The following is a 25,625-nucleotide window of genomic DNA, read 5'->3' as shown; positions in this document are numbered from 1 at the left end:
TTAAACAACGTTCGTTATTAAATTGCAATTAGAATGAGAAACAAAAGTAGTATGGGAATTTAATCGTATTTCTTTTAATAAAAATCCATTCATTGTATTACCATAGCAGTGTACATGACCAGCATACTTAACGATACTGTATGTACTACGTGTAGTTTAATTCTACATTTTTATCACGATGGTTGTCAGAATGGTTGTCACTATAATCACCATATTTCATATAAGAAGTCATACAGATTTATTTATAAAACTCATTAAAAATATTGATACAATAAATAATCATTCGTAACAGATGGATGTTCCTTTTAATTACAATTAATCCATGTTATTTGATTGCGTTAAAAGTAAGGTCTTTTCAATGTCTGAACATAACTTTACTATATTATTAGGTGCAGTATATTCTGCTGCCAAAATAGCATTTACCACTGCTATTGTTTCTTGAATAGTCCTTGCTTTCACCCATACTTTACCATTCATCCCAATTGCTACTTCAAATGCTTGACTACGTGCCAATGTATTAAACAGTGGAGTACTACGGTTTAATATTTTTCTGATCAGGTTCAAAGAACAGGTAAAGAGCATGCCATCGGAACTCAAAGCACCTAAATTCTTTTCTTTGCCATGAGAATCTACGCATACAAGTTCTGGTTCCATATCTTTGCTAGCAACTAAAAGCTTTGCAAAAACAAGATCACCAACTTGTATATCAGGACGATTTTTTTTGGTAGCGCCTTCAAACGCAAGGTACGAAAGAGATGCCTGTTCATTGGCCCCTATATCTACTTTAAAAATATCCCCACCTCTTTGCGTTATTATACCAATTACATTTTCTCCACGATTTGGTACATACCTGAAAGCATTTGGTACATACTTGTAATTAAACGTTATTTAAATAGAAGTTTGGGTATTAGTACAAAGTAAATTTTTGGATGAAATTTAGTTACCGTTTTTGATAAGTATCTACATAATATACAGCTGGGTCTCTTTTCTTTAGTACACCTGCTTTATACGCGAAAACTGTATCGGCTTCGCGACGTAATCCGGGCCCAAGAATGATTGTTTCTTTTTTCTTCATCGTTGCAATATCCTTCACAATATCTCCAGGCATTATCACATCTCCTATGTTAACTTCCATTATTTATTGAGAGCAAACAACTTTTCTCTCAAGTTGCAGTATAAATTCGATATTGGTATTTATAAATATGTAGCATTTAGTAATACGTTTTAGTAGTGTACGTCCATAAACAGGGTTAATTAAAAAGATGTATTACCTTCTATTAAAATCATTTCACACCTACAAACATAATTTTTTGGTTACATTACATTAGCACGTGCGTTCTCCCGTGTGACAAGTTCAGTGTATGTTCTGCTAGTCTCTCGCGCGCTGATTCGAAAATGAGACGCGATTGCGCAGTATAATTTACATTAATTGATGCAATCAATTATGCAATACTTATTATTAAAATTTTAATTTAACCTAGTTATGAATAGAGTAACAATTCTCTTTAACACTAACTATATCGAATTTATGGCAATTTATGTAATCTGACCGATCTATGAAGAGAACAATAATGTTGCCGCGCGAACCGATTATGGAGCGAATAATGCAATTCTCTCAATTCCACGCTTATGGGAAACAGTGGCGCCACCACACGGCATGTCGCGAGGCTACCGCGTGAAACGGTAACGCCACGGAAATTGTGGTGCTCGTTGTGTTTTTTTCACTGATCAATTTTATTCCGAGACAAGTCGGAAGATCGACAGTCGCGTGGATGGCACAGCGAGATCGTCGACGGTGTTACTAATGCAAAGGTAACGTCTCACGATAACGCGAACTCTACCCAAGTAAGATTTGCACAGCACTCGCCGGATCGATAATTGATTTGCGTGTGTTCTATTCTAACCTACCTTCCCGCTCCCTCCTAAGTTATTAGTTCAATCACGTCATATTGTCGATCGATTCGTTGCTATTTAGTTGAGATTCGATGTTAGATATTTGGTGCGATTCTAGTACTTTGTTCCGCAATTACAATAGAGAAGATCTTTATTCAGGTTTTTAAATGTAACCACTACTGTTGTTATACACTTACTGTCATTCATTGTCGAGGTACTCATTAACTCATATTATGTATAGAAACGTGCCTCCGATTCTTGTTATTGCGTGCCTCTATAAAAAATTACAAACAACTATTTCTTCTTAAAATTTCTTCTTTTATGAACCCTTAAGTTCAAGTGAAAACTTTATATGTCGACTTAGCAGATATTGTTGTTTAATTATGCAAGGGCAAAGTTGTATTATTATGTAAATATTACTTACAAACGTTCATTTGTAAACAATGTCATTGGTTCATTGATTAACATTGTTTCTATTAATTGTATATTTAAAACTTATATTTTATATTTATAGGTTTGATACAAGATGTACAATGGTATTGGATTACAGACACCACGTGGTTCTGGAACCAATGGACATGTCCAAAGGAATTGGGCAATTGTACGCAAAACGAAAGAAAAGGTTACTTACAAAAGTGACGAAGGAAAATTAGATCAACTTAATAAACAACCTAACAAAGAAATTCTTGATCATGTCAGAAAACGGAAAGTCGAAGTTAAATGTGCAGAATTTGCTGATATTTTGGAAGAACAAGGGTAAGAATATTTTTGATAATTTAATACCATATTACAAAAATTCTGTTATTATTATAGTATAATGTTTGCTTTGAATGGATAAAATAATCTGTGCCCTTTTTATAAATAATCCTTGTATATGAAGAATCATACAATGAACACAAAGCTTTGCCAATTCCTTGAACCCGATACTAAATGAGATTCTAAACTTCAATTGGATTTAGCTTATCTTTGGCTTCAATATATTCTTTCTACACAATGTAGTTCTTCTATAGGTTGCCATCTACAATGCAACGAATACTAGAATACTTATTTACTTGGACTTTTATTGTATTTTATAGATTTACTACCGAAGAGGTAAAAAAGAAAGTAGAATCATACAGATCTATGTTAATGGGAAGCGACGCCAAGCCATCAGTACCTCGAGATGAATTTGGGCGCGTTAAGTAAGTACAATTTTTGTTCTTTACTTATCTTTGGTTCAATATTTTGTATCTGTGTACACAGTTTATGTTACAAGATTATAAGTAAAACAAATAAACAATCACATTCAAAGGAAATACATTATGCAACATATAAATCAATTTGTAATAATAAATTGCACGTATAATAGAGCATTGTGAGCAAGCATGTAAATGATAGTAAGAAAATGTACGGACAAGAATTATTTTTGGTGACTCCTCTAGTAATCTAGCATACTATCTATATATAGTTCATAGATGATACGAGACGTCTAGTGTCTGTATCTTGTGTGCACTCGAGCTTTCCTTCCAAAAGATCCATGGGTAAGATTTGATACGAAAGGGAAGGCATAAATATTTAATCCATGCCATAGACTTATCTGAATTTAAGTTCTCCAAAATTTTATTGCGAAATATTATTAAAAAGTTTCTTACATTTTCAAACTATTTGTATTTTGATTTACAAAAGGAATCTCCAACATACTAAGCTGTGCAATGGTAAAAGTTATTGAGCTTCTATTTAGCTGTACCGTTTAGTCTTATTCAAATTGTACGATACTTAAAACTTGAAGATACTTAAAAGTACACGAGAAATAAAAAATTAGGGTCGTTCGAGGGATCTCGAGGCGAGAGTGTCTGTTAGTTTTCACGGTGAATGGTGGTGCGAGTGCAATCTTCGAGCATCCGCACCCCTTCGTTGAAACGCAGGTTCCCGCTAAGCCCAATATTATTGGAGGGTGGAGACGGTCGCATTCTCGGGCCGGCTTTTAGGGGTGTTACGCGGCCGATATCGACGTACCCCATGGCGCCGGCGCCACCCACGAAAAGGGAGAGACACGGGGGTGGCACGGAAAGAGAAACAGAGACGCCGGGGAAGGGGAACGCGGAGAGGGAGAGAGTTTGTTCCAGCATCTCACTCGACTTTTCCGCCTCAGTGCGAGGATGGACCGGCGTTGCGACGCTGCGCGTCGTCGACTCCCGTCGGGTGCACGAATCGTCGGGAAATAATCGAGAGTGCTGTAAGGAAACAAATAAAGAGGAAACATGTAACGTTTTTTGTGATACACTCGACAAAAAAAATCACAAAAGTCTTCCATTAGCGTGTAGTCCGTTAACGATATTAATAATCTCTAAGTAATCATAAGCGACAAGTAATCGCGTTTAAGTGTAGCCCTAAGGTACCCGTTAAGAAACGTCTAGAAAAGATCTCAAAACGAGACCTCGATTTTCATCCGATTCACCCACGTGGATACGCGTGTTTGCCGAAATTGTCGAGTAACGGAGAGGTTTGTTAATTGATCGAAGAAACAAGAAAAAGGATTTCGGGGAATTCTATCAGCCAGTGAACAAGGAGGATATCCGAAGATAATATCAATAAGGGTCCGCACGTGTCACGGATCGATCAAGAGAGGTCGAAAGGGTCGTAAGAGATCAACTTTATTATATATAAATCCATGTGTCTCCAAGTCGATGAATCGACGATAATATTAAGATGAACCGTCATACTTTGTCACCTATACATGGTATACGGTAAGAAGGACGATAGTGTGCCTGATTCTGAAGTCTTCCTTAGTCTCGTTAAGCTAGAGAATAAGACCACCGATAGATTCTTATATTCTTATACAAGCTACTAAGATGTATATATATAATATACATATATACATACACATCTATATATATACACAGTGTTAAAGTAATAGAACACTATATTAAGAGAGAATCGCGCAACAGAGAGATTTATCGAGAATGTCTCCTCGCTGATGGAGCGGTTCCAAGTGGAGACGACCGAAGAGGAGAAGGAACGATCCAAGGGAGAAACTTGCTTCAACGTTGATTACTCTTGGGAGAAACAATCGTTCAACAGACTGTGAAAAGACAGAGACAAAAAGAAAAGAAGGAAGGAGGAACCAGCGAGAAACAAAGCTGACGTTTTCATCATCGTTGCCGGATGATTGTTCTTGCGCTTGGAACAGCAGAAATTCCAAATAGCGGCGTCGGTACTGGTGTAATCCGGGGAGGAAGCCATTACCTTCGCCTCCAACCCCTCACCTCCCTTCTCCTAACCCCCTTCCGCGCTCCTAACTATCAAAGCTTGCCTCGAGAAGGGATTAAGCTGCGACTACTTGCACAGCGTGCAGCCAAACCGGTGGAGCTCCTTAGCGTAAATTAGCGGCCGATCGTACTTAATGCTCGTCTAATTGCTCGGCCGTTAATTATTCAAGGACGCAGATCGTTTTAGGGCTCTCCCGTCGGCTCGACAAATTGGATGCTAAACGAAACGATCGATCGGGCAACGACACTGGCGAAAAATCATCGTGGATAACCGACGGATAAATTATAAAGGAATTGAAAGAAACATCGAACGTCAAATATCTATCGATAAAGGGTATCGAATGTATACTTTTCAGAGAGGGATCAAGAAACGTACTCGTGGACGAAAACGAGTCCAACGGACCACGTTTAATTTTTGATCTCGGTTCTTGAACTGTAATCAACCCAAGAGAAAGAAGGTTCTTTGTCCAATACGGGATTGTAACCTCGAGGAATGACTATGTCCGTGACGGTTTCTCCGCTGAAACCAGCCCGTGGACGTGGTCCAGCCGACGGCCGCGCCTTCTTCGAGACGCTATGGCGGGGAAACTTTTTCCTGGATCGGCAGAAGGTGATCAAACGGTCACGTAAACGCAAACTGCAAGCTGCGAACGGAAAGAAGCGCGCACAGCTGCAGATGCGACAGCATTGTTGTTGCTGTCAGCGCATACAACTCCATCTCCTCGCCGGACGGCGAAGCAACATGCGCTCCGTCGTCAGGTGAATTTACTTTTGTACCCTTTTCGTACACACAAAGCCGGAGGTTTATTCCGTTCGTTGCACACGATCGATAAAATCATTTTTGAAACGTTATTAATCCTCTTTTGCGTAACAGGGTTTATCGAGATTCCCGATAGAAAAAAACAATCCTTGGAAATTTTACTGGAAAAATTTTAAGGGAATTATTCGGACACCCATTATTTGGTTTGGTATTGAGAAATTCATGGGTGTTTAAATAACGAAATGGTAAATTCTTTTTATAATGTTTCGAAAGTAAAGTATAATAGAGAATTACTCTACTTTGCTTCCAGGCGAAGAACTTTAAAATATTCCATTCGTGTTCGTCCATTTGCGTAGACACTTTATTGTTTAAGAGACACTTAACAACGAAGCTTATGTTTCATGCGCTGATGCGTTAAGTACGTTTGTTGGAGTTAAAACGTTTCGGAAATAAGCTCTTCAACTGTCTGTCTCTTAACTCTAAACGAACTTGTGCTTCGAGATCGTTCGAGATGCGCGCGAATTGTTGGAATTTCTTGTTGCCAATTGTGTAGCATAGGCTTGAAAAATTCGTTTGCTCTCAAGTGTGGTTTCTTTGGAAATTTGTATTTCGATTAGAAATCAAATGTAGATTCATTCGGCGATTATATTGTTACGATGATGAGTTGAAAATTGATTATTTTTATATCGCGAAACGAAGATACGGGCCAAGATTACCAATCAATCTGGGTTAACTCTTTCGTTGTCCGTGTTAGAAGGGTAACTAGAGGAATTGGATATCTCTGACCGCAGATTAACGTCCCCACTTGTCCCACCAGGATATTCGATACGTCCGATGGCACGCACTTTAATACATAGAAATCGAGGAAATAGCTCTACGCGTGTCTTCGATACTTTCACAATGATACATTGGTTTATCTTTTAATTTAAAAACACGAGCTATTAATATCCCGTTTCGTCTTGTTCCGTCTCGACTCGAGAACAAGAGACACCATAATAAATCAAATATTTACAATTTTTTATCGATGTAACAGACCGAGCACAGAATTTTCAAAACGATTATTTTTGGAACTTTCCCGCGTAATAAAAAAAAAAATTCAAATTTAAAATTTGGCGCTATTCTCGATTACGCGGTAGGTTAAATGTTTTTTCTAGTTTTATATTAAACGTCTAGTCCCCTGCCGCGCGAAGACCGCCTTATAAATTCGTTACTTGAAAAAACGTTACGAAATTCAAATTTATCTCAGGCGATCGATGGAAAAAACAGGGGCTAGCTGAGGATTAAAAAGGCAAACAACCTTCCTCTGCGTGCTAAGCTCAGGGGTGAGTCATGCTGTTGACTCCCCAATCCCTCGCAACAGGGAAACATTTCCACACAAACAACTGTTGCCATTAAAACACCATAATCTTCCAAATTAACCGCCCCCGTGCAAATGCAATCCACACGGTATTTCTTTGTTCCCGGTAATTCCCAGTCTGCCTGGAATAAAATCATTCCCGCCCTCAATCGTGGAGAACAAAACTAAAGGGAATATTCCCTGTGGAGAGTACGAGAAATTGCAAAATTAGTAATCAACAATTATTTAATCTCTCTCTAACGCGTAACAACGTAGCGCGAGGGGCAGGGAAAATATATTATGCAGAATACAAGGAGCTGTATAATGAACCGATCAATTTTCTAATCAATTTTCTCTCCGTAGACAGATAGAAAATTAGCACAGGAGATTCAAAGAATGGAAACAATATCGTCAAGATTTTTTAATCTTTCCACTTGGAAAGAAATTTTTTTTCGAAATAAATATTCTCGGCACGATACACGAGGGAATTTTGTCTTCCCCCTCAAGATGGGGGAAGGCGGGTGTGTGTAGCGGTAGGTTAAAGGGCGAAAAAATATTTTCCTGTTGACCCCGGGTCGGATTTGGGGGGTGGTGACTCGCGGAGGCGAGCGGTTGGCTCTTCAATTTGAGCGTGTAGCGGGCGACTGGCGCGAAAGGGATACCAGAAAAGAGAACAGCTGGATTGTATTGATCCGCGCTGGAGCGTTGGCGTAGGGGTGGCTCTCGACCGACCCCGGCCTCGCTTGCTGCTGCTTTTCACTCGCGGGGCAGAAGAGGGGCCGCCTCGATTTCTCCTCGGTATAGTTCTCCAGTGTTATGTCACTGGTTTGCCGCATTGTCCGAACACCTTCTCGTCCACCTTCGTTGCGACCGCTCGGAGGAGGACGTCATCCAACAGCACCCTTCGGGGCCCTTTGCCGGAGCTCGCGAGTCTCTATGGATCGTCGCGAAGCTCGAGCTCAGTGAAGACCTCGGGGCCCGCTCGCGCGACGATGACGGTGAAAATCTCGACGCGGTAACGATTATTTCCTCCTCGCTTCGATTGTGATTTTTCTGTCCTTCTTCGTGTTTTCCATAAGGGAGATTATAAAATCTCGAAATAGGTCACGGCGTTTCTGCCACTCTTGGTGTGTTTATTTTCGTCCATCGTGCAACATCGAATCGTGTACGTTTTTTCGCGAACAAATTGAAACTCGAATGGTTTGAGAGTATCACGTGCTACTTGGTCCGTTTGCAGGTGATTGTGGCCGTATACGGTGTACCACTATGTTGGATACCATTGGTGTACGCGAACGGTTTCTCGTTCGTGGCGCGAGGATTGGATCGGTGACAGAGAGAGAGAGAGAGAGAGAGGAGTTGTTGTCGCAACAGCGCCCCGTTGAATCGTGACGGATCGGCGAATTGTACAGTGGTAGCGAGACGAATAACAATCGTTGTTCCAGTGTTCGAGAGACCCACCAAATTGCCGAGGCGCAGCAAGAGAAAAATGCTAAGCTACGGGAGGCATTTGGTATATCGGAGTTCTTCGTGGAGGGAAGTAGCCTAGATCCCGAGAGACACGCGCGCGAGGCAGAGGCGAGAGCTGCTGCGAGCAAAGTGTACGAACTTGTACGGACCCCGAGTCCGGCTCCGGACACAACGTCTGCCCCGGAGAAGAAGAAACGAAAACGTTCCGGTAGCACGACCAAAAAGAAAAAGGGGAAGAAGCACAAGAAGGAAAGGTAAAAGACAACGTAACGGTGCACGGGTCAGTGGAGGCTGGATTCGATGTTGTTGCTAATAATAAACGAGTAATCGAGAACGGATAAACTGTAGTCGTGATATTACTACATTGTTCTATGGTATATTAGATGACAAGACGATCCTACCGAATGTATATTATGTTATATTATAATACAATGTAGCGATACATATACTACTGTTGAATGACCACATCGTGAAAGAGGAAATAGATTTATCTATGGAATATTGTTGCCAAGATGTACAAGAATCCAGGCTCCAAGACCGAACAAACATCCCCCTATAGTAGTTCCTATCCTCCCCAGTTAATTATTCATTTACCGCAAGTCCACACTCGTTCATTTGCTTACTACACACCTCTTGTCAGATACTGAATCATGACTCACCTACTATTTCATGTCCCATACACCTTTCTCTGTTTCAAACAGAACTGAGGAGGACTGAGTGCCTACCCAGTAGGCTCAGTAGGTAAGTGTGGTCGTCGCGTCTACTTTCCAAAAACACTCTCGAAAGCATTATAATCTCTGTATTGAGAAAAAAAGACAATCGAGTCCGTTCATTGCCTTTTGTTTAGGTATTGTCTTATAGGCGCAATTAGAGGTAAATGTTTGCTATACTCTGATTTCCATTATGTCAGCGAAACGTTGTACATATCTAAATACGATAATACTAACAGTATGTGATGGGCAAACATTTACTTAATATACAAAATAAACGCGGGTTTTTTAAACAAATAACGTAACCAATCTGACGCGTAAATCATGCATTTCTATCTTTGTTGTTGTTATCGATAAAGCTTGTTGTTAATGTCATCTCTCTATTTTTTTCTGACAAGTCCGTCCCTATCGATGGTTATCAAGGTAATGCTAATCCCATATTATATCAATACTCCTCATATTTTGTATACTTGTCTTTTGTAACTTTTGAAAGATGTGGTTTTACATACGTGCTTTATCGTGGCTGGTTTAACAAATGTCTCAGACGACTATGAAAAACTAAATCTTTCAAATAAACGATTATGTAGTCGGTTTGTTAGCTATAGCCCAATATTGTGACTTTCATCTGTATATGTATCGTATTTATATTTTTTATTACTTAATTCACTTGGGATTGCAGTGAAAGAAAGAGACAGTTTTTATTCTGTTTAATATCAATAAACATTAAAGTTTACACACTGCATTTCCTATACATATACATGTATGTATAAGTTAGTTTCTATTTTCGACTTTAAAACCTTGTCCAGATGCTGAAATAGTTCGGTGCAAACTTTCATCAGAATACGCGTTCTCAGTTACTTTCAAATGTTTATTCGTTTCTTTGATCGAACTCATTAAAAGCAGGTAGCTTGTATCACTAGAACAAAGTATTTGTTTCACACACGGATACATTGTACTACAGCTTTCTTTATTGTCAGCACAAGGTATGCACTTGTCGACAGGAAGACGCCCACTGCAAGAATTAAAAACTAAATATTATTAAAACAACAAACTAAGACTTTGCTCGGTGAAACTCTTAGAATAATGATAAATGTATTTCCTAGGTCGGAATCTCCAAAGGCTAGTAAGAAAAAAGATAAATCTAAAAAGAAGAAAAAGGACAAAAAACACAAAAAGGCCGAGGCTAGTTCCTCTGATAGTGATTCTAGCGAAGCATCAGACGATAGCAGGTAATACTATGGGTGTAAACTTATAGTAAACATAGTTATAAATTTGTCTCCCGATTTTCTTACGATTATGTGTTTTTAATGAAACTTAATTATATGTTACGTAGCTCTTCCGAAACTGAATCGAAGAAGAAAAGGAAAAAGAAGAAGAAGAAGTCTAAAGCTGAGGCAAAAGAAAAGCATGAGGTAGGAAAAATATTGCAAAGGAAACAGATATGAAATTTCTATCTTCCTGTCTCTTTCTATACATATATATATTTATAACTATATATATATATATATATATACACATATATATATATACACACATACATACATATACATATATATACATATATATATAATCTCCATATATACCTTAGCACGTGAAGCAGGAGCATGTGACATCTACTTTGCGTTCATTTTCCCTTGATTAGTTGTCAATTAACATTGGATTATCAAAAATTTGTGTTGCTGCCTATCTTTGAATAAGCATGATTCATTGCTTGTTTCTGTAAAGATTTTTATCTGATTTCAAGTTAACAGTCATTATTTCAAAAGTGTAAATCTCAGTATTGTTTGTAATTATCAGCGCCATTTGACAGGATATATTCCCTGAGTGAGTACCAGATATGCCGCTACTCAATGTAATAATAATTTGTGATTTATATTCGTACAAACTTGCGATTGTTGTTGCCTTTCACTCGTTTTGTGTCAAGCACCATCACATTTACGAGAAAGTAATAATAGGAGACTGCTTGTTCTTTGACATAGGTGCAATGCGAACAAAATTAGTGCATATACTACTCACGCATTAGCTTGTGATCTCTATTTTCTTGATGTTTATTTTTTATTAACATATTACAATTTTCAGCCTGAACATTGTGTACATTTTAAATTATCCATCGAATATATTTGTACTAGAGCGAATGAGCAGACTCCAGAAAGTTTTTAACGAATTGTGATATCTTTTTTTTTATCCTACTGACAAGTACATATGCATGATTGGTGTTCACTAGCTAATGTTGTCTAACTTAGTAATCTGTACTGTTCTTCTTTTAGAAGAAAAAAGTAGCTGCCAAGAGGAAGCATCAGTCATCCGAGAGCTCCTCGGACAGGTATGTTCAAAAGATTTCGTAAATTTGATTTTGATGAAAAGAGAAGACTTAATACAATATATACGTTGATTAAATTTACAGCTCCCCAGAAAGGCCGAGGAAGTCTATTAAACCTGATAAAGTTGTGGAAAAAACAAAAAATGACGAAGCAGAAAATACGCCCAAAGAGCCTCGGCCAAATCGTTCACCAAAGAAGCAAGAAAAAAGTCGAACTGAAACTCCACCCCTTAAAAAGAAAGATTCTCCGATCAAAAAAGTTGTTCCGGAGAAGAAGGATAAGTCACCAGTTGCACATAAAAGTCCTCCACCACGACGACATAGATCTCCATCAAGAAGCAGAATCGATAGAGGAAGGTCTCCTAGGAGATATTCAAGATCACGAAGAATCAGTCCTTCGCCAAGAAGAAGAAGAATGTCAAGGTCTCCTAGAAGGTACAACAGATGCTCGGTGTCCAGAAGCAGAAGTCGATCGAGATACGATCGGTATGGATCACGACGTAGATTATCACCACCACCTAGACGCAGAAGATCCGATTCTCGAAGAAGATCAAGATCTCCTAGGAGACAGAGAGATAGACGAGAGAGATCGAGAGATCGTCGTAGAAGCCGCAGTAGGACGAGAAGTAAATCTAGACGATCCACCTTGAGCTATTCTCCCGTGAGGAAGAATCCTGAACGATACAAACAGATATTGGAAGACAAGAAAAAACGAGATCAAAAGAAAGTTCAAGACAGTAAACGGAAGTCTCGATCGAGTTCTAGAACTAGAAAAATCCGGACGATCACTCCGAGGGTCAGACTCCGATCTTCCAGCGAAGATGAAACTGACATAGCGGACGACGAACCGAAGCCGGAAGACGAGGAAAAGATGAAGGAACTGCATACTCTGAAACGTTTGCAAAGTGGATTAGCTGCGAAGGCTAGAGAAAGTCTAGGGAAAAAAGTAATTAGTCCTGTAAAGGTGAAATTAGAGAAGAAAGAGGATAGCGTACTTGATATTGCATTACCAAATGACCCACCAAAAATGGTACAAAACACTATTTGTCCTGTTCAGGAGAAGTCTAAGTCAAATTCACCTATATCGCATCTACCTGCTATCCAGTCGCCAGTATCGAGCAGATCACCTTCACCTGCGTTACCATTGACCCGAGAAGAGGCAGCCATAAAGATACGATCGCCAAGTGAATCACCTCCTCCATTACCACCAACTTTGAATAAAATGAACTCAAGATCACCGAGTATAACAACCAAGACGAATCATTGCTCCAAGTCTCCGAGTACTTCTAAGAATTCTCCGGTTATATTAAGAAAGCATTCGTCAGAGAGTAAATCATCCTCGCACTCACCACCAATCTCCCACAAGGATGCGCCCATAAAATTACGTTCTCCAAGTGAATCGCCACCTCCTCCTTTACCGAGCAACGCGAACAAGTCAATACGGTCTGCTTCTCCGAGCACTTCAAAGAAGAGTTCACCGGCTTCTAGAAAGCATTCTCCAAGGGACAAGTCCTATTCGAGATCACGCTCCAGGTCCTACACAAGATCGGTGTCGTTGGAGAAAAGGTCTTCCCGATCACCTAGACGTCGTTCTTCGAGATCCCTCTCTCGAGACAAAAAATCACGTTCTCCGTCAAGAAGCAAGAAATCTGTATCCCCTAGGCATAGGTCTCCTCCATCGCCAGCAAGATCCAAGAAATCACCAAAATCCCCGACCAGAACGAAAAGATTAAGCAGATCGAGGTCTTCCTCGGAATCCAAACGCTCTATTTCCAGATCACCGTCACGCTCCAAGAAGTCTCCCTCTCATTCACCGGCAAAATCAAGATCTAGAAGTAGAACGAGGTCGTTGTCGAAAAGATCCAGAAGTCGCTCTTTGTCGAAGAAATCGAGGAGTCGATCGTTGTCGAAAAAATCGCGTAGTCGATCATTGTCAAAAAAGTCCAGGAGTCGGTCATTGTCAAAAAAGTCAAGGAGTCGGTCTTTGTCGAAAAAGTCAAGAAGCCGTTCACGATCGCTGTCCAGGATATCGCGGGAGAAAGAGAAGAGAAGCCGCTCCAGGAGCAGTTCGCGTTCTTCTTTAAGGTAAATAAATTTAGCAATTCTCGGTAATGGAAACTGTTGTTTTGTGTTATTTTTTAAAAAGTATAAGATATGTCGAAACGTTATAAAGCGAAAAATTCTTTTCTTACCTCTCTCTCTCTAGTTCAAGGCACAGTCGTAGAAGTTTCTCTAGCTCCTCACGATCATCGAGTAGCGCTTCTAGCAGGTCCTCTCGTTCAACATCTAGCAGTTCGGCTTCTAGCAGGTCTCGTTCTCCGTCGATACCACGGCGTCACGGTTCACCCAGTTTCCTAGACAGACGTCGTATCACAAGGTAGGTACTGTGATCAGTAGTTTCAATAACGTAGCAACAGATTTTTTACAGCGCACCAAATTTTGTAGGCCCACTGCATCAGTTGTAGAAATGTTTATCTTTCAACCTACTTTTTTGCGTTTTTTATTTTATTTCTCGTCATTGATGTGCCTTTCACAAAACCTCGTAAAAAGTTGGTTAAACCGCAGGCAATCATAAAATGACATTATTGATAAGTTTATCATTCTTGATTTGTATGTTTGATTATTCTAATGCCATTTTGTGTTGTGTCCTACAGGGACAGATCGAGGGACAGGCATAGAAGATAAAGTTACGGCTTCGCACAGACGTTTCTATTACTTTCCTACAGTTCATGTAGTAGTAAACACGATGAATATCAAATTTCATTTCTTTTCGTATGAGTAAATAGCAAACACGAGATAAGCAGTTTAGCTGCTGATGCGAATATTAGTTCATAATAATCAATAAGTGCAACGGATTCTGTTCTTTTATTATAACTTTGTGGACACTATGATTATATTATGACTTTATCAGTATAACTTCACTAATTTTCTAAGGGACTACTTTAGGCGATATATAAATTTCCAATCTGTAATCGATATGTTCAATCAGCGAGCCTGGTATTATTTCACTTTACAGAGTAAACGTATTTACTCTATTGCATCGATACACGAATTTCGTTTCACGCCAATCGAGTATACTTATGTTTGTATGATTTCTCCTTTTTTTCTTTTCATTTGTATCTAAGTGCTTATCAAACGATCTACAGATATTATGTAGATGTAGCATGCGTGTATTTCCCTTATAAATTATTGTAAATTAAACATTTACAGTAGAGATTCTCTTTTATTTTATGTCGATCGCAAATAAAATGTATTTACCGCTATGAAGCAAGCCTGTTTCTTTAGTTCAATATTTCTTTTGTTGTGATTTGTGAATCATTTTTGGCCCACTGCCTTCCATGATAAACTTTAGAACAAGGTAAGTGACACATTTTTATTTTGCATGTTGTTTTGTGTTGCATTGCACAGTTTATTTTGCATGCTCCTTTTCTCATACAGTTATGTTACTAATAGTAATAATATAGGCTGATTCGTACATTTTGATACTGATTTTAAGATAATAATACGTTAATTCATCCAACAGTTCTTCGCAATTAACATGTTCATGTATTTATCTGAATTTTGAAAAAATATGTTTTTATTACCACAATATAAATGAGACAATTCTGTTATCACAATATTGACGGGGATTCATTTTAGCGCCAGGAAGCGACCAATTCCATATCATCGACCTACTCCGACACCACCTTCGTCACCGAGTAGTTCAGATAGCAGCAGACATAGTAATTGGTCAAGTCCAAGTCATCGATCAAGTTGTTCCCCAAGTCGGAGTCCATCGTACACGCGTTGAAGTGATCAAGCGGACCCTAAAGACACTTAACGTTCCTTTTGTGTATCAGATTTGATATGGTGCGGTTCACCATGATTCTCTGATGCTTTTTCTAACAGTCCTACATTATGCAAATCATGTTTGTGATGTTGAACATTTCCGTGACACATTTCGGATGAATTTTAAGTATTTTCTCGTGTTAGGAAGCATGATTTAAAGATGCAAGGAAGACGCCACTCTAAGTTTGGTGCATGATCTTTAAGTCTTTTTAAAGTCTTAATATGCATTCACACCTCTGATCTCATGACTTAATAATACTCATCAATGGTAATTATCCATAATGTCATTAATTTCAATCATTCGCAACAATTGTTTCTTGTCGATTAACGATAATATTACTTCTCTAACTTCAAACTTAGTTTGATTAGGCAATAAGAATTAACGATTTCATTGTAGGTAAAATGTATTTTATAATTGATTATTAGGACAAATTTACTAAATGACAGGAAATTGAGAATGACAGTTTTAGTCAATTACTCATTCTATAATTTTCTGAATTCGAATGAGATTTCAAAGATATACATGCAAGAGTATCCAAAGAAGATATTTTAATAATAGAAGTCTTGACAACATTTTGTAATACGATCGATCGTTAAAGGATATTATTGTCATGATTTATGTTGTCTCTCAAGTATTTTGAGAATTTTAAGTCTCTGTGTGATGTTGTTCTTTACAAACTTACATTCATCTGAGTACTTAAGCAATAAAGAGGCAATGATGATTATAAGCATCATTAATTGTGTTGGTTGCAGCTTCTTAAGATCTCGCATTATTATTCAATAGCTATTGTATTCATTTAAAACTACTCTAGTAGTTCTACAACTGCGTGATTATTTAATCATGTAATTGTTTGTTATACAAACATCAGCTAGTCAAATTTTAGACATTCCATCAATGATTAAAACACTAGCGTTCTTTGAATTAATTTACTAATTTCCCAAGGGATTAATAACTGATATTTTAGTGCAATGTTCTACACCTGTTCCTTTTGTACATAGATATTACTGTGCATAATGAAGCTTAACACTTTGCTCATTTGCTTTTCATTCTACATACTCAATATTTATAAAATTGTACATTTATTTATATATTCATTTATTTATTTTTTAACTTATATATATATTTATTTATTTATTTGTTTGCGTCACAACTTGCTAGTCATTGGTCATCTTTAAAGGTAAAACTAAAGTATAAAAGTGATGTTATACTTTTAAACTTTCCTTTATCGCAATACTCAATTTATCTAAATACTAGTCAGAAAGTTACTTTCTTGGCTGTAAGGCCAGGCAGCGTACCAAAAGACATAAATAGACTAGTCTTGATTATTCAAAGTTAAGTCTTGAAGATGTATGTATAGGGTTAAAAGTCATATTTGGAAAGTCTACGTTGTTTATAATTAGAAAGGAAAACTACGTAGAATTAGCTCTTGCATAACGACTGAGTCAGTTTTATCGAAAAGAATTGTCAACTGCTATGGTGTTGCAATATTAACCCTTCATCGATGCATATCTATAAAAACAAACTGAAACATAAATATACATCTATCGCAAAAAATTGTTTTATAGAAGTAGCACGAAGGAAGGTTTGAAATCTTCATACTGTCACTCGAATAGTAAATTTTACAATGTCATATATTCTAACAAAATGTAAAGTGAGATTTATTTATACAACATGAAAAAATAAAACTTGTTAAATTTTGCCCACCATGGCTTTTGACTTTAATATTTATTACTCATAATTTACAGTCATCGAATGTTACCATCGTTGAAATGGAAGAAATTCTGATTATATCTGTAATATACTCTGTATTGTTGTTGTGTGATTAAATCGAAAAGCTTAAAAAATTTAGTCTTCTTTTCCCAAAACCATTAATAGGATTTATTTACGAGTCTCCACATTGGTTAAGCTAATTCGTTTAAATAATCTAAATCTAAAATATACTTTGCCACATTTTAATTATATAAAATAAAAAATAAAGTCTAATAGTGGAATGCATTTATTTGTGACATAGTTCTTAGTTCATAGTTTTATGAACATAGTTCTTATACAAAATATATTTTACTTTATAAATATGGACCCTTTTAGCTTGATACCTGATAACGTTAAAATCAAATTTATGTTTTAATGTACTATTTTATTCTTCTTTTAGGCTTTGTTTGTTTGGATCGTTGCTGCGAAAGATATACAAACCAAAAGAAATTAATCAAATTTACCACCAGAACACGGAACTGAAAGCAAGTTTACAGAACATTTTAAGGCATATTTTAAGTTATTTGAATAAAAATAAAAAATAATTAAAAGAAACTAAAACCTACCACTGGTGGAACATATTTTAAATTTATATATTGTAATAGTGTTAAATATTTTAAATTTGCAATGAGTATAGGCCAGTACAAGTTTTTTGTCTTTTTGCAAGCATCATTATGAGTGTTACCCTGTAATAAAATACATTTATCAGATAGTTGATTAAATTAAAAAAAATCATTAACATATAAAATGACAAATAATACCTCGAATATGGTTAACATGTACAAAGTTAATGCTTGAACACATGGTGTATATAAAAATCTTTCGACCATCAGAAACTGAATAGGACCTTTCACAAAAGGATGTATATACATATAAAAATAATGTGGAACAGAACCTCCAAAGAAAAATCTACAAAAAAAATAGTATTTTGATATAGTGAAAAACAATTATACCACAGTTTTAATTAGAATTATCATTTACCCACAAAGAGTTTTTATTAAGAACAAACTACTTCAAAAACATAAATCGTAATTCATTCAAATTTACCCAAATAGAGCGTATGCAAGTAGACTATCGCTATTAATGCGTTGTGCTCCAGAAATTTTTTGCGATAATAAATTACCGAGACTAGCAATGATGCAGCTGTAAGTAATAAACAAATTAAATAAAACTTAATTTTTACATTGATTAGAAAAATATCGACATGCCTGGTGATCGCTTTAGTTTTTACTGGACTGATATAAAGATGTTCGAAATAAGTACTAATGAGCTGTAGAAATAAGTTTGATGGTTTCGAGAGTGCCATTTTTGTGACTACACGTCTGTGTCGTCGCACGAATGGTCACAAGAAAAAATGCGAAAATAATTTCTACTCAAATATGTGATAAACATATTACTAATTTATCATAACTTTGAAGATTTTACCACGTTGAATATTTTCAATAATGTAAATTAACGCAAACAACGTTTTAATTATTTTCCTTATGCACGTATCAATTTATTATAAAAGTTCTATATAAACAGTTCTATGATAAACAAGTAACATGCATATAGTGCATTCTGTATGAATGTGCAAATATTATGTAAGTCAGATTAAATTTCGTATATTTACAAATTGCAAGTATGTACTAGATATAAAATTATTCATTAATCGAGTATGCGAAATGTAACCCCTTCTTGAAATAGGCGGTAAAATGATATAGTCATCTAACGGTGAATGGATCAAACTACTCTTAAAGCTGATTTCATAATCCAGACAGCGCTCATAACGGCAAAACGTGCCAGATTGTAGAGACATAATTCTGCAGTACCGTTTTTCATAAAGTATTACAAAATTTAATTTCGGAATTTATTGTAAACGAAGTCGAATAGTATAATAATTTTCCTTGAAAGTAAAATTTCACTTTTGTGTAAAAAAATGTAACTTCTACGCGTATCGTGTAAATTATAAGACTTAAACAAATGTTAAATAAATGTATCCAATAAAAAATTATTACTTTTCATGTTTTATAATTTTATTTATTTATGAAACATGTCAATAACCATGTTGAATACCGGTTGAACCCTTGGTAACCGGTATTGACTATTGGTAGGCGGTGGTAAGTACTGGTGACCTATAATTATTTAAATCTGTAATTATTTTTTCTTTTATATAAAAAATGTAACTTCATAATTCGATCAAAATTTATTTCTATAGGCTAATTAATGATTTATAATGCACAAATAAGATACATATTAAAATATCAACATTTGAAACATACATACATAAACGTTAGTAGCTTTACCGATTTAGATGGAGCAGTTAGTTTCTAAAATTAGTATTCTTAAACAAAGAGATTGAAATTTCAGATCATGTGACTAACTTTCGTAAAAAGAAATGTTAATGTTATACATCATCTGTGCTGTGAGTTCCAGTATGTATAATATAAAAAAGCATTGTTGCAACGTCTATTGTTCCAATTGTTGTTTAGTGTCACACAATCTATAATACCGACTTCTTATAGATTAGTGGTTCTGATGCGACCTCTCTAAAAACAATGATTCTGGTAATTAAATTATCGAAGTCGGCAAAAGTAAAAATCGTAGAAAATTCGATTTTTGTACATCATTTGTAGTTCTATCAGATTTTTCAGTCTTAGGAAATAAATCAATTATTCGCACTCATTCTTACAGCTTGATGTAACAATGGAGGAAACTTGATACATTTTAGCACCATAAAGTTAAGAATATTTTCAAAGTTATAGTTACTGTAACAACTGATATAAATTTTCCAAGTTTCGTAACTCTATTCTGTAATATAATTGTAATATAATGTATCCTATATTATAAAAGGGAGATGAAACAACGGTTGAAAGTTTAATACCTCTTTCTTCGACTCATAATTTACAAATCATTGTCGAGAATAATACCAATTACCAGATTCAATGATAAGTTCATTAGCAGATCCGGAATGAAATCTTCCTTCGTTTTTCATGAAAATTTCCTTTTTGTTTTTGGGGACAAAAAACGACAATATTTTAATTGCTATACGAATTAGCTTTAATAGTAGTTCAATCCATTCATCGTTAGATGGCTATGCCATTCGAGAAAGGGTTGCTTTTGGTGTGTGTATTCCCTTCAAACGCAAGTTTAATGGAATCGCGTATATGTGCGTGCATGTGATGCATGTTTGCTATCGAATATCTTTGAGAAACTATTGTAGGATTTAGAAAATGGCCCAAGGAAAGCTTAAAGTGAAGTCTAAATTACCTGCATCTCAGGAAGGGAAGGCAAAGGGTAAAAATAAAAAGAAAACCGCCATTCAACGCCGAAACAGTGAGTAATATTTTCATACTTTTCCATACAGGAATAGTATATATGTAAATAATAATTATAAACGAATAATGTTGAATATTAATTTTAAGAAATTTAATTAAACTAATTAGCTGAATAAGAAAGTAAGTGTATTCGGAACTTATAAACGTCAATGTGAAATTATGTATTAATTTATATTTAAAACAATTGAATTTTATGATTTGTAGATGCACCGATTCAACCTAAAAAGAAAAAATTTGAGGATACGCACAAGCTGAAACAAATGATTACTAGAACGGTTAATAAAGCAATGGAAGATGAACTACGAGAAAAGGCTTTGGATGGAAAAAAGTCTCTTACGAGAAAGGCTTCTACTTCGCAAAAGAAATAATTACGTATGTTGTTTATATGTTAATATTAAGGAAAGGACACTTTCTTTTCTTACTTAAGCATCAATATTAGCTAAGTTTAAGGTATCTGTACATAAAATTTTGTATTACACAATAAGAATGAAGGATATCTTAGAATTAAGTGTTATTTTATTTGAATAAATATCACCATTAAATAGAAATAATAATTTCGAAGGTTTTTATACATTTTACAACTGCATTATTATATTCTTAACAAAGAATAAAAATGAGTTCAGATTATGTTCTCTAAAGATATAGTAATGCTTTTTGTTAAATATGTTACACGAACAGGAAAAATGAGTAAAATCATTTGATTCTTAACAGTTAAGGTTATTAGTTTAATCTAATTTTATATTGTCGATATTCCATAAAATAATTCTGAACATGAAATATTATCAATGGCACAGTGACTTATACGATATAAATATAGAAAAAAGATATTTTCTATTAGTGCACCTGTAAGACGTCCAGTAATAAATTATTTTCTTGTGCGGCTATATGGTATTAATTTCTGAGAAGGCACAGATATTACATGGTTAAACAATTCATATCATTCGCGAAAGTTTTCCATTTTGCTGATAATTCACTAATTACAAAAATAAACAGTATTTCACAAGATATTTTACACAACTGACATCGTATAACAAGGTACAAAACTGCAAGTGTCGTTCAACAAATGTACTAAATTTTAATATATTATCTCTTCTTAATAGTTTTCCATTCTAGATCACATGCATTAAGGCTGCTTTATATAATGTACTTTCCATACTGAACTCTTTCTTCTAAGTACACAATTTTCGTTGTTTGAAACATTTTTTAAGATATTATGGAGAAGCCACCTAGAAAATTAAGCGTAAATACGAGTGAAACAATATAATTTCCTGTTAGTATTTCATGCTGTATAATTTATATTTACCACTAGTAAATGTCCGCTTTGTCTGTTTTTACTAATGGCTGGTGTTGCACCAGTTTTGAACTCTATTACACCTTCCTTTCCACTGACTAGTTTATGTGAGACCCTAATACATGTTGTAAGTCATGAACATTTCTGTTATAATTGAATTAAACTATCATTATTTTTATACTTACGACTCGGTATGAACAATTTTAAGAATATTTGGATTGTTAGCGATATCAATTGCTTTTGTTAATGCCTCTATTATACAAGGTACTTCCAATATTAAATCTCCCTAAATAAAATATAAATGAAAAAATAAAGTCAGAAATTATATTTTTTATAAGAATGCAGTAGTGACGAACCTTGTCCTTCTTTAATTCAGGTGGTATCCTGACGATCAATAAATTATCAGATTCCCCGGTAACAACCAATTCTTCAATAGATTTATAAGGCAATCGATGTTTAAGCTTAAAAGTTTTTAAAGTGTCTAAAATGTACACTGCGTTTTCTGTTAAAATTAGTACCCTTTCACGGGGTTTGTAACCATGTCGGTCATACTTAATCACAGGCGTCGCATACTAAAGAAAAAAAAAGGTATACTGTTACTATTGCTGTCATCTTAATGAAAACACAAAATAAAGGGCAATATTTTACTTTTATAATTTCATCTCTAGGAAGAATATTGTTAACGAAACTTTCTCTTAGCGCTTTGTGCTTCGCACCAAGTCGATTATTTTGGAATCTTGGTCCCACACTCTTTGCATACGATTTTTTTTTGCCTTTAAACAGAGATTCGGCTAAAATTTTTAATTCAAATTGTTCCTTGTCCTCCTTCGATAAAAGTAGTCTATAGTTTCGTGCTTTCCATTTTTTGTGCATAATGCGCAAATGTTCAGAAGCCTGAAGTTAATTATTATTTGTTTTATAAAAAAGACTTTCAAATATAAAAGCAATAGATTTTCTTTCTTACTTCTCGACAAGAGTATGGACACGGAGGCCATGAATTATTTAAAATGCCACGAGGAAGTGATTTAGAGAGCTTGATTAACCATTGGGATTTTGCTAATTCGATAAAAGCCATGTTAATTGCAGTTGGCGGTCCGTTTCGTGTAATGAATCCTTCAATAAATCTGTAGAAAATTGTTTAATTTTATAACAGGTATTCGAAATGTTTGAAAAGTATAGAAGGTAATACGTTGATTCACAATACCTTCGAATGGTAATAACTGCTTTTTGTCTCCTTTTAGCTTCACGTTTTGCAAGCCATCTCCTAATGTATTTTTGGAAAACGATTGCCGCTTTTCTCTTCTTCAAGTACCTTCGTCTTTCTAATATACATTTCCACATACACTGGATAATGGCTGCTATCTCGTGTTTTTTGACTTGGAAGGCATCTTCTGTGTCGAATAATGTCTTAGGAAATCGAATGAACAGTTTTGTGCTGCGTGAAAAAATTCAGTCACTTTTAAAAGCGTCTGCAAATGTTTAAATCTCTCAAATTACTATACTTATTTCTTGAATAACTCTTACTTGCCCATCCTGTACTCATCGCGTTCGAATCCAAGGTAACATGCAAGAATTTGTACACCATCTTTAGCTGGGCCGTGGTAATTGGGCCAAGTTTGTGGACACAGAGATTTATAACGTTGTAAGAATTGTTCGTATGGTCTTCTGTAGGCAAAACCAGCTCGCCTTACTCGTAGATTCTCCATGAGACCAAGATACTTCACTTGATGCAAAACAATCTTATCGTTAAATTGATCTGAAATCGAGTTAACATTACTTTTGAGTAAAAAGAAAAAATACGTTCAATATACTTCAACTGTAACAGACGATAAAATTTGTGCAACTTACTGGACATCTTATAGTCGTTGGGCTTGATGCAACGAATGTAAGAAGGTTCTTTACCCATAAGGATTTCTACAAGATTGTTCAAACTATTTTTAAATTGCGTGATAGCGGTATCCGGTCGCTTCTTACTGGTCAAATCTTTTACATCGAACACGGTCTACGAGAAACATACATTTTGATCCGAAGAAATTAATAAACTATAATGTCCGCAAGTAAATTCGTGGGAATACCTTGGTGATTGAATTCGTTGTATGCGACATTACTTCGCGTAAATCCCTGAACAATAAGTCGTTATTTTTTTCTAGAAATCCGCGAACATTGTACGTTACATCGCCAGCGTAATGTACCAATCTGAATTCCTAAAAACGTACAAGCGTATCAATGATAACAGAGACAAGGTGAATGGTAAATTATAAAATTCGTGGCTTACATCGCGTCCCATGATTTTCTGCGTTTGTAAATCCGCCTTCATGTGGCTTATATAGTGAGGATGATTGTTCAAATTTACATTTAACTTTTCCAGAAAGCTCAAATCTGTCGGATCACCGGGCCGGAGGCACTCTTCATCCATCAACGATATTATACCTATAAAGACGCATCATATCTACGATAACCGAACCAAAGTTCACCAACGAATCATGTGAAGTTAATACCTTTATACTTTTCCTCGATTAAATCGCATATGACTTTGTTATTGAAGTATGGAACATTCTCCCAGGTTATTCCCTCCCTCAAGTACTCTTCTTGCTCTGATTTCAGTGTCAGTTGGATAAATAACTGTTGCAACTTTTCGTTGCAGTAATTTATACAGAATTGCTCGAAGCTGTTGGGAGAATATTTCCAATGAACGCTCGTTAACAAGAACAACCGTTGGCTCTTCGTAGAATCGCGTACCTATTCTTTTGGAAGATCTCGAAACCGTAAATGTCCAGGATTCCTATAACCATCTTGTGCGGTGGATTTCGAACCGGTTGCAACGATTTATTCAACCTGGTCACGAGCCACGTGAACAGTCTGTCGTACACGGCTTTCGCCAGTGCATCGCGCGCATAAATGGCGAGTTCCCTGTTCAACGGGGAAACGACCACGTCGCCATGAGCGTCTATTGTACGGTGTGTAAAAGCCTCCGCTAGTTGTTTCACGTCGCAGCCCAATAACTGCAAACGAATTTTGGTTCATTCGATTGAAAACCGATCGATTCCTTTCGGTAATCCTTATTCGTACTTTTCTTTACGATCGGGACATCGTTGATCGGTCGTTCAAGATCATTTCGCTCGAAAAAGGACTTTGTTGCCACGTTACCGTTTTCCTTTCTTTTTCTACATTCTCGACACCTCGCATACTTACAGTAGCAACCGCGTCGACGGACGCTGGCTTCAAGATTTTAGCGACACCGTCTTCCTCGGTAAAACCAACGTTCCCCATGTGTAACACCGACGCGACTATCGCGAATAAATCGTTCTGCTCCTGTTGAGTCATTTCCATGGTCTCCATGGCCTTTATCACCTCTCTGTACTGAGACGCATCGTCGATAGTCTCTACCGTCCCCTTTGTCTGGAAACGAATCCAAAAATATGTAACACACTCTATCATAAAATCTATACAATTAAACAGTGCAAGAACTTACTCCGTTACTGAGATAATAATACGTGTCCAAGTTTGTCTTGAGGAACAACTTTCGCAAAGTGTCGTCGGTCGCCCCAGCCAGCAGCTGATAGAAAATGTGGAAATTTCGCTCACCCGAAAATTGATGCACCACTCGCGATTTTTCGAGCAGGTAATTCAAGATGTTCCCACCGATTGGATCTCCCTGCAGAGAGCGGATCACGAATCGTGTGAATTTTTAAACGTCATCGATTT

General features: G+C 36.2%; 5 protein-coding genes and 1 long non-coding RNA gene across 14 annotated transcripts in view; 3 read left to right on the top strand and 3 right to left on the bottom strand.

Moving 5' to 3' along the window:
* Positions 1 to 214: 214 nt before the first annotated feature.
* On the bottom strand, positions 215 to 1,862 carry Rrp40 (exosome complex component Rrp40). Of its 3 annotated transcripts, none has more exons than XM_076304466.1 (3): positions 1,272 to 1,862; positions 945 to 1,119; positions 215 to 850 (listed from the first exon to the last, which is right to left on the bottom strand). In XM_076304466.1, exons 1-3 carry the CDS (start codon positions 1,285 to 1,287, stop codon positions 316 to 318), a joined length of 726 nt encoding a protein of 241 aa, XP_076160581.1. In that variant the 5' UTR covers positions 1,288 to 1,862; the 3' UTR covers positions 215 to 315. The 3 variants fall into 3 exon arrangements, with proteins under 3 accessions (XP_076160581.1, XP_076160578.1, XP_076160580.1); XM_076304463.1 differs by having other exon boundaries at positions 945 to 1,294; positions 1,517 to 1,859; XM_076304465.1 differs by having other exon boundaries at positions 945 to 1,294; positions 1,551 to 1,859.
* On the top strand, positions 1,640 to 14,948 carry LOC143143328 (uncharacterized). Its single transcript, XM_076304455.1, has 10 exons — positions 1,640 to 1,812; positions 2,408 to 2,649; positions 2,970 to 3,074; positions 8,680 to 8,958; positions 10,518 to 10,643; positions 10,748 to 10,826; positions 11,682 to 11,737; positions 11,819 to 13,819; positions 13,941 to 14,111; positions 14,389 to 14,948. Exons 2-10 carry the CDS (start codon positions 2,420 to 2,422, stop codon positions 14,417 to 14,419), a joined length of 3,078 nt encoding a protein of 1,025 aa, XP_076160570.1. The 5' UTR covers positions 1,640 to 1,812; positions 2,408 to 2,419; the 3' UTR covers positions 14,420 to 14,948.
* A 49-nt stretch (positions 14,949 to 14,997) lies between these two features.
* On the top strand, positions 14,998 to 17,698 carry LOC143143334 (uncharacterized). The gene is made up of 2 exons (XR_012991095.1): positions 14,998 to 15,092; positions 15,374 to 17,698. It is a non-coding gene; the product is annotated as an uncharacterized LOC143143334 (long non-coding RNA).
* LOC143143333 (peroxisomal membrane protein 2) lies at positions 17,544 to 18,698 on the bottom strand. Its single transcript, XM_076304467.1, has 5 exons — positions 18,521 to 18,698; positions 18,360 to 18,455; positions 18,074 to 18,221; positions 17,879 to 17,998; positions 17,544 to 17,791 (listed from the first exon to the last, which is right to left on the bottom strand). Exons 1-5 carry the CDS (start codon positions 18,616 to 18,618, stop codon positions 17,693 to 17,695), a joined length of 561 nt encoding a protein of 186 aa, XP_076160582.1. The 5' UTR covers positions 18,619 to 18,698; the 3' UTR covers positions 17,544 to 17,692.
* Positions 18,699 to 20,401: 1,703 nt separating this feature from the next.
* LOC143155259 (uncharacterized) lies at positions 20,402 to 24,464 on the top strand. Of its 2 annotated transcripts, XM_076327777.1 has the most exons (3): positions 20,402 to 20,627; positions 20,834 to 21,001; positions 24,289 to 24,464. In XM_076327777.1, the coding sequence occupies exons 1-2, from the start codon at positions 20,525 to 20,527 to the stop codon at positions 20,995 to 20,997; spliced, it is 267 nt and encodes an 88-aa protein (XP_076183892.1). In that variant the 5' UTR covers positions 20,402 to 20,524; the 3' UTR covers positions 20,998 to 21,001; positions 24,289 to 24,464. The 2 variants fall into 2 exon arrangements, with proteins under 2 accessions (XP_076183892.1, XP_076183891.1); XM_076327776.1 differs by lacking the exon at positions 24,289 to 24,464 and having other exon boundaries at positions 20,404 to 20,627; positions 20,834 to 21,133.
* The window catches only part of Myo61f (unconventional myosin 61F), a 29,537-nt gene continuing 25,478 nt past the window's right edge, over positions 21,567 to 25,625 (bottom strand). For all 6 annotated transcript variants that reach the window (XM_076327768.1, XM_076327770.1, XM_076327764.1 and 3 more), the window contains 15 exons: positions 25,393 to 25,575; positions 25,113 to 25,319; positions 24,660 to 24,922; positions 24,419 to 24,588; positions 24,196 to 24,350; positions 23,996 to 24,124; positions 23,769 to 23,922; positions 23,445 to 23,676; positions 23,125 to 23,355; positions 22,885 to 23,044; positions 22,569 to 22,814; positions 22,277 to 22,492; positions 22,106 to 22,206; positions 21,933 to 22,035; positions 21,567 to 21,855 (listed from right to left, as the gene is read on the bottom strand). In XM_076327768.1, coding sequence (XP_076183883.1) covers positions 21,841 to 21,855; positions 21,933 to 22,035; positions 22,106 to 22,206; positions 22,277 to 22,492; positions 22,569 to 22,814; positions 22,885 to 23,044; positions 23,125 to 23,355; positions 23,445 to 23,676; positions 23,769 to 23,922; positions 23,996 to 24,124; positions 24,196 to 24,350; positions 24,419 to 24,588; positions 24,660 to 24,922; positions 25,113 to 25,319; positions 25,393 to 25,575 — 2,565 coding nt within the window. In that variant the 3' untranslated portion in view covers positions 21,567 to 21,840. The remainder of the gene's footprint in view (positions 21,856 to 21,932; positions 22,036 to 22,105; positions 22,207 to 22,276; positions 22,493 to 22,568; positions 22,815 to 22,884; positions 23,045 to 23,124; positions 23,356 to 23,444; positions 23,677 to 23,768; positions 23,923 to 23,995; positions 24,125 to 24,195; positions 24,351 to 24,418; positions 24,589 to 24,659; positions 24,923 to 25,112; positions 25,320 to 25,392; positions 25,576 to 25,625) is intronic.

Source organism: Ptiloglossa arizonensis, chromosome 2, assembly GCF_051014685.1.
Source record: "Ptiloglossa arizonensis isolate GNS036 chromosome 2, iyPtiAriz1_principal, whole genome shotgun sequence".
NCBI classification, from domain to species: Eukaryota; Metazoa; Arthropoda; class Insecta; order Hymenoptera; family Colletidae; genus Ptiloglossa; species Ptiloglossa arizonensis.
Note: the sequence above shows the minus strand (reverse complement) of the source record. Positions and strands in the feature narration are given on the sequence as shown.

Excerpts from the sequence above, each read along its gene's own strand:
- LOC143155259 (XM_076327777.1), top strand. The coding sequence starts at position 20,525 with ATGGCCCAAGGAAAGCTTAAAGTGAAGTCTAAATTACCTGCATCTCAG. Across the intron at positions 20,628-20,833 it reads CGCCATTCAACGCCGAAACA|ATGCACCGATTCAACCTAAA; the intron begins GTGAGTAATATT and ends TATGATTTGTAG.
- Rrp40 (XM_076304466.1), bottom strand. Across the intron at positions 851-944 it reads GTAGATACTTATCAAAAACG|GTATGTACCAAATCGTGGAG; the intron begins GTAACTAAATTT and ends AAATGCTTTCAG.
- LOC143143328 (XM_076304455.1), top strand. The coding sequence starts at position 2,420 with ATGTACAATGGTATTGGATTACAGACACCACGTGGTTCTGGAACCAAT. Across the intron at positions 13,820-13,940 it reads AGTTCGCGTTCTTCTTTAAG|TTCAAGGCACAGTCGTAGAA; the intron begins GTAAATAAATTT and ends CTCTCTCTCTAG. Across the intron at positions 14,112-14,388 it reads GACAGACGTCGTATCACAAG|GGACAGATCGAGGGACAGGC; the intron begins GTAGGTACTGTG and ends TGTGTCCTACAG.
- LOC143143333 (XM_076304467.1), bottom strand. The coding sequence starts at position 18,618 with ATGGCACTCTCGAAACCATCAAACTTATTTCTACAGCTCATTAGTACT. Across the intron at positions 18,456-18,520 it reads AAAACTAAAGCGATCACCAG|CTGCATCATTGCTAGTCTCG; the intron begins GCATGTCGATAT and ends TATTACTTACAG. Across the intron at positions 17,792-17,878 it reads TAAAATATGTTCCACCAGTG|TTCCGTGTTCTGGTGGTAAA; the intron begins GTAGGTTTTAGT and ends ACTTGCTTTCAG.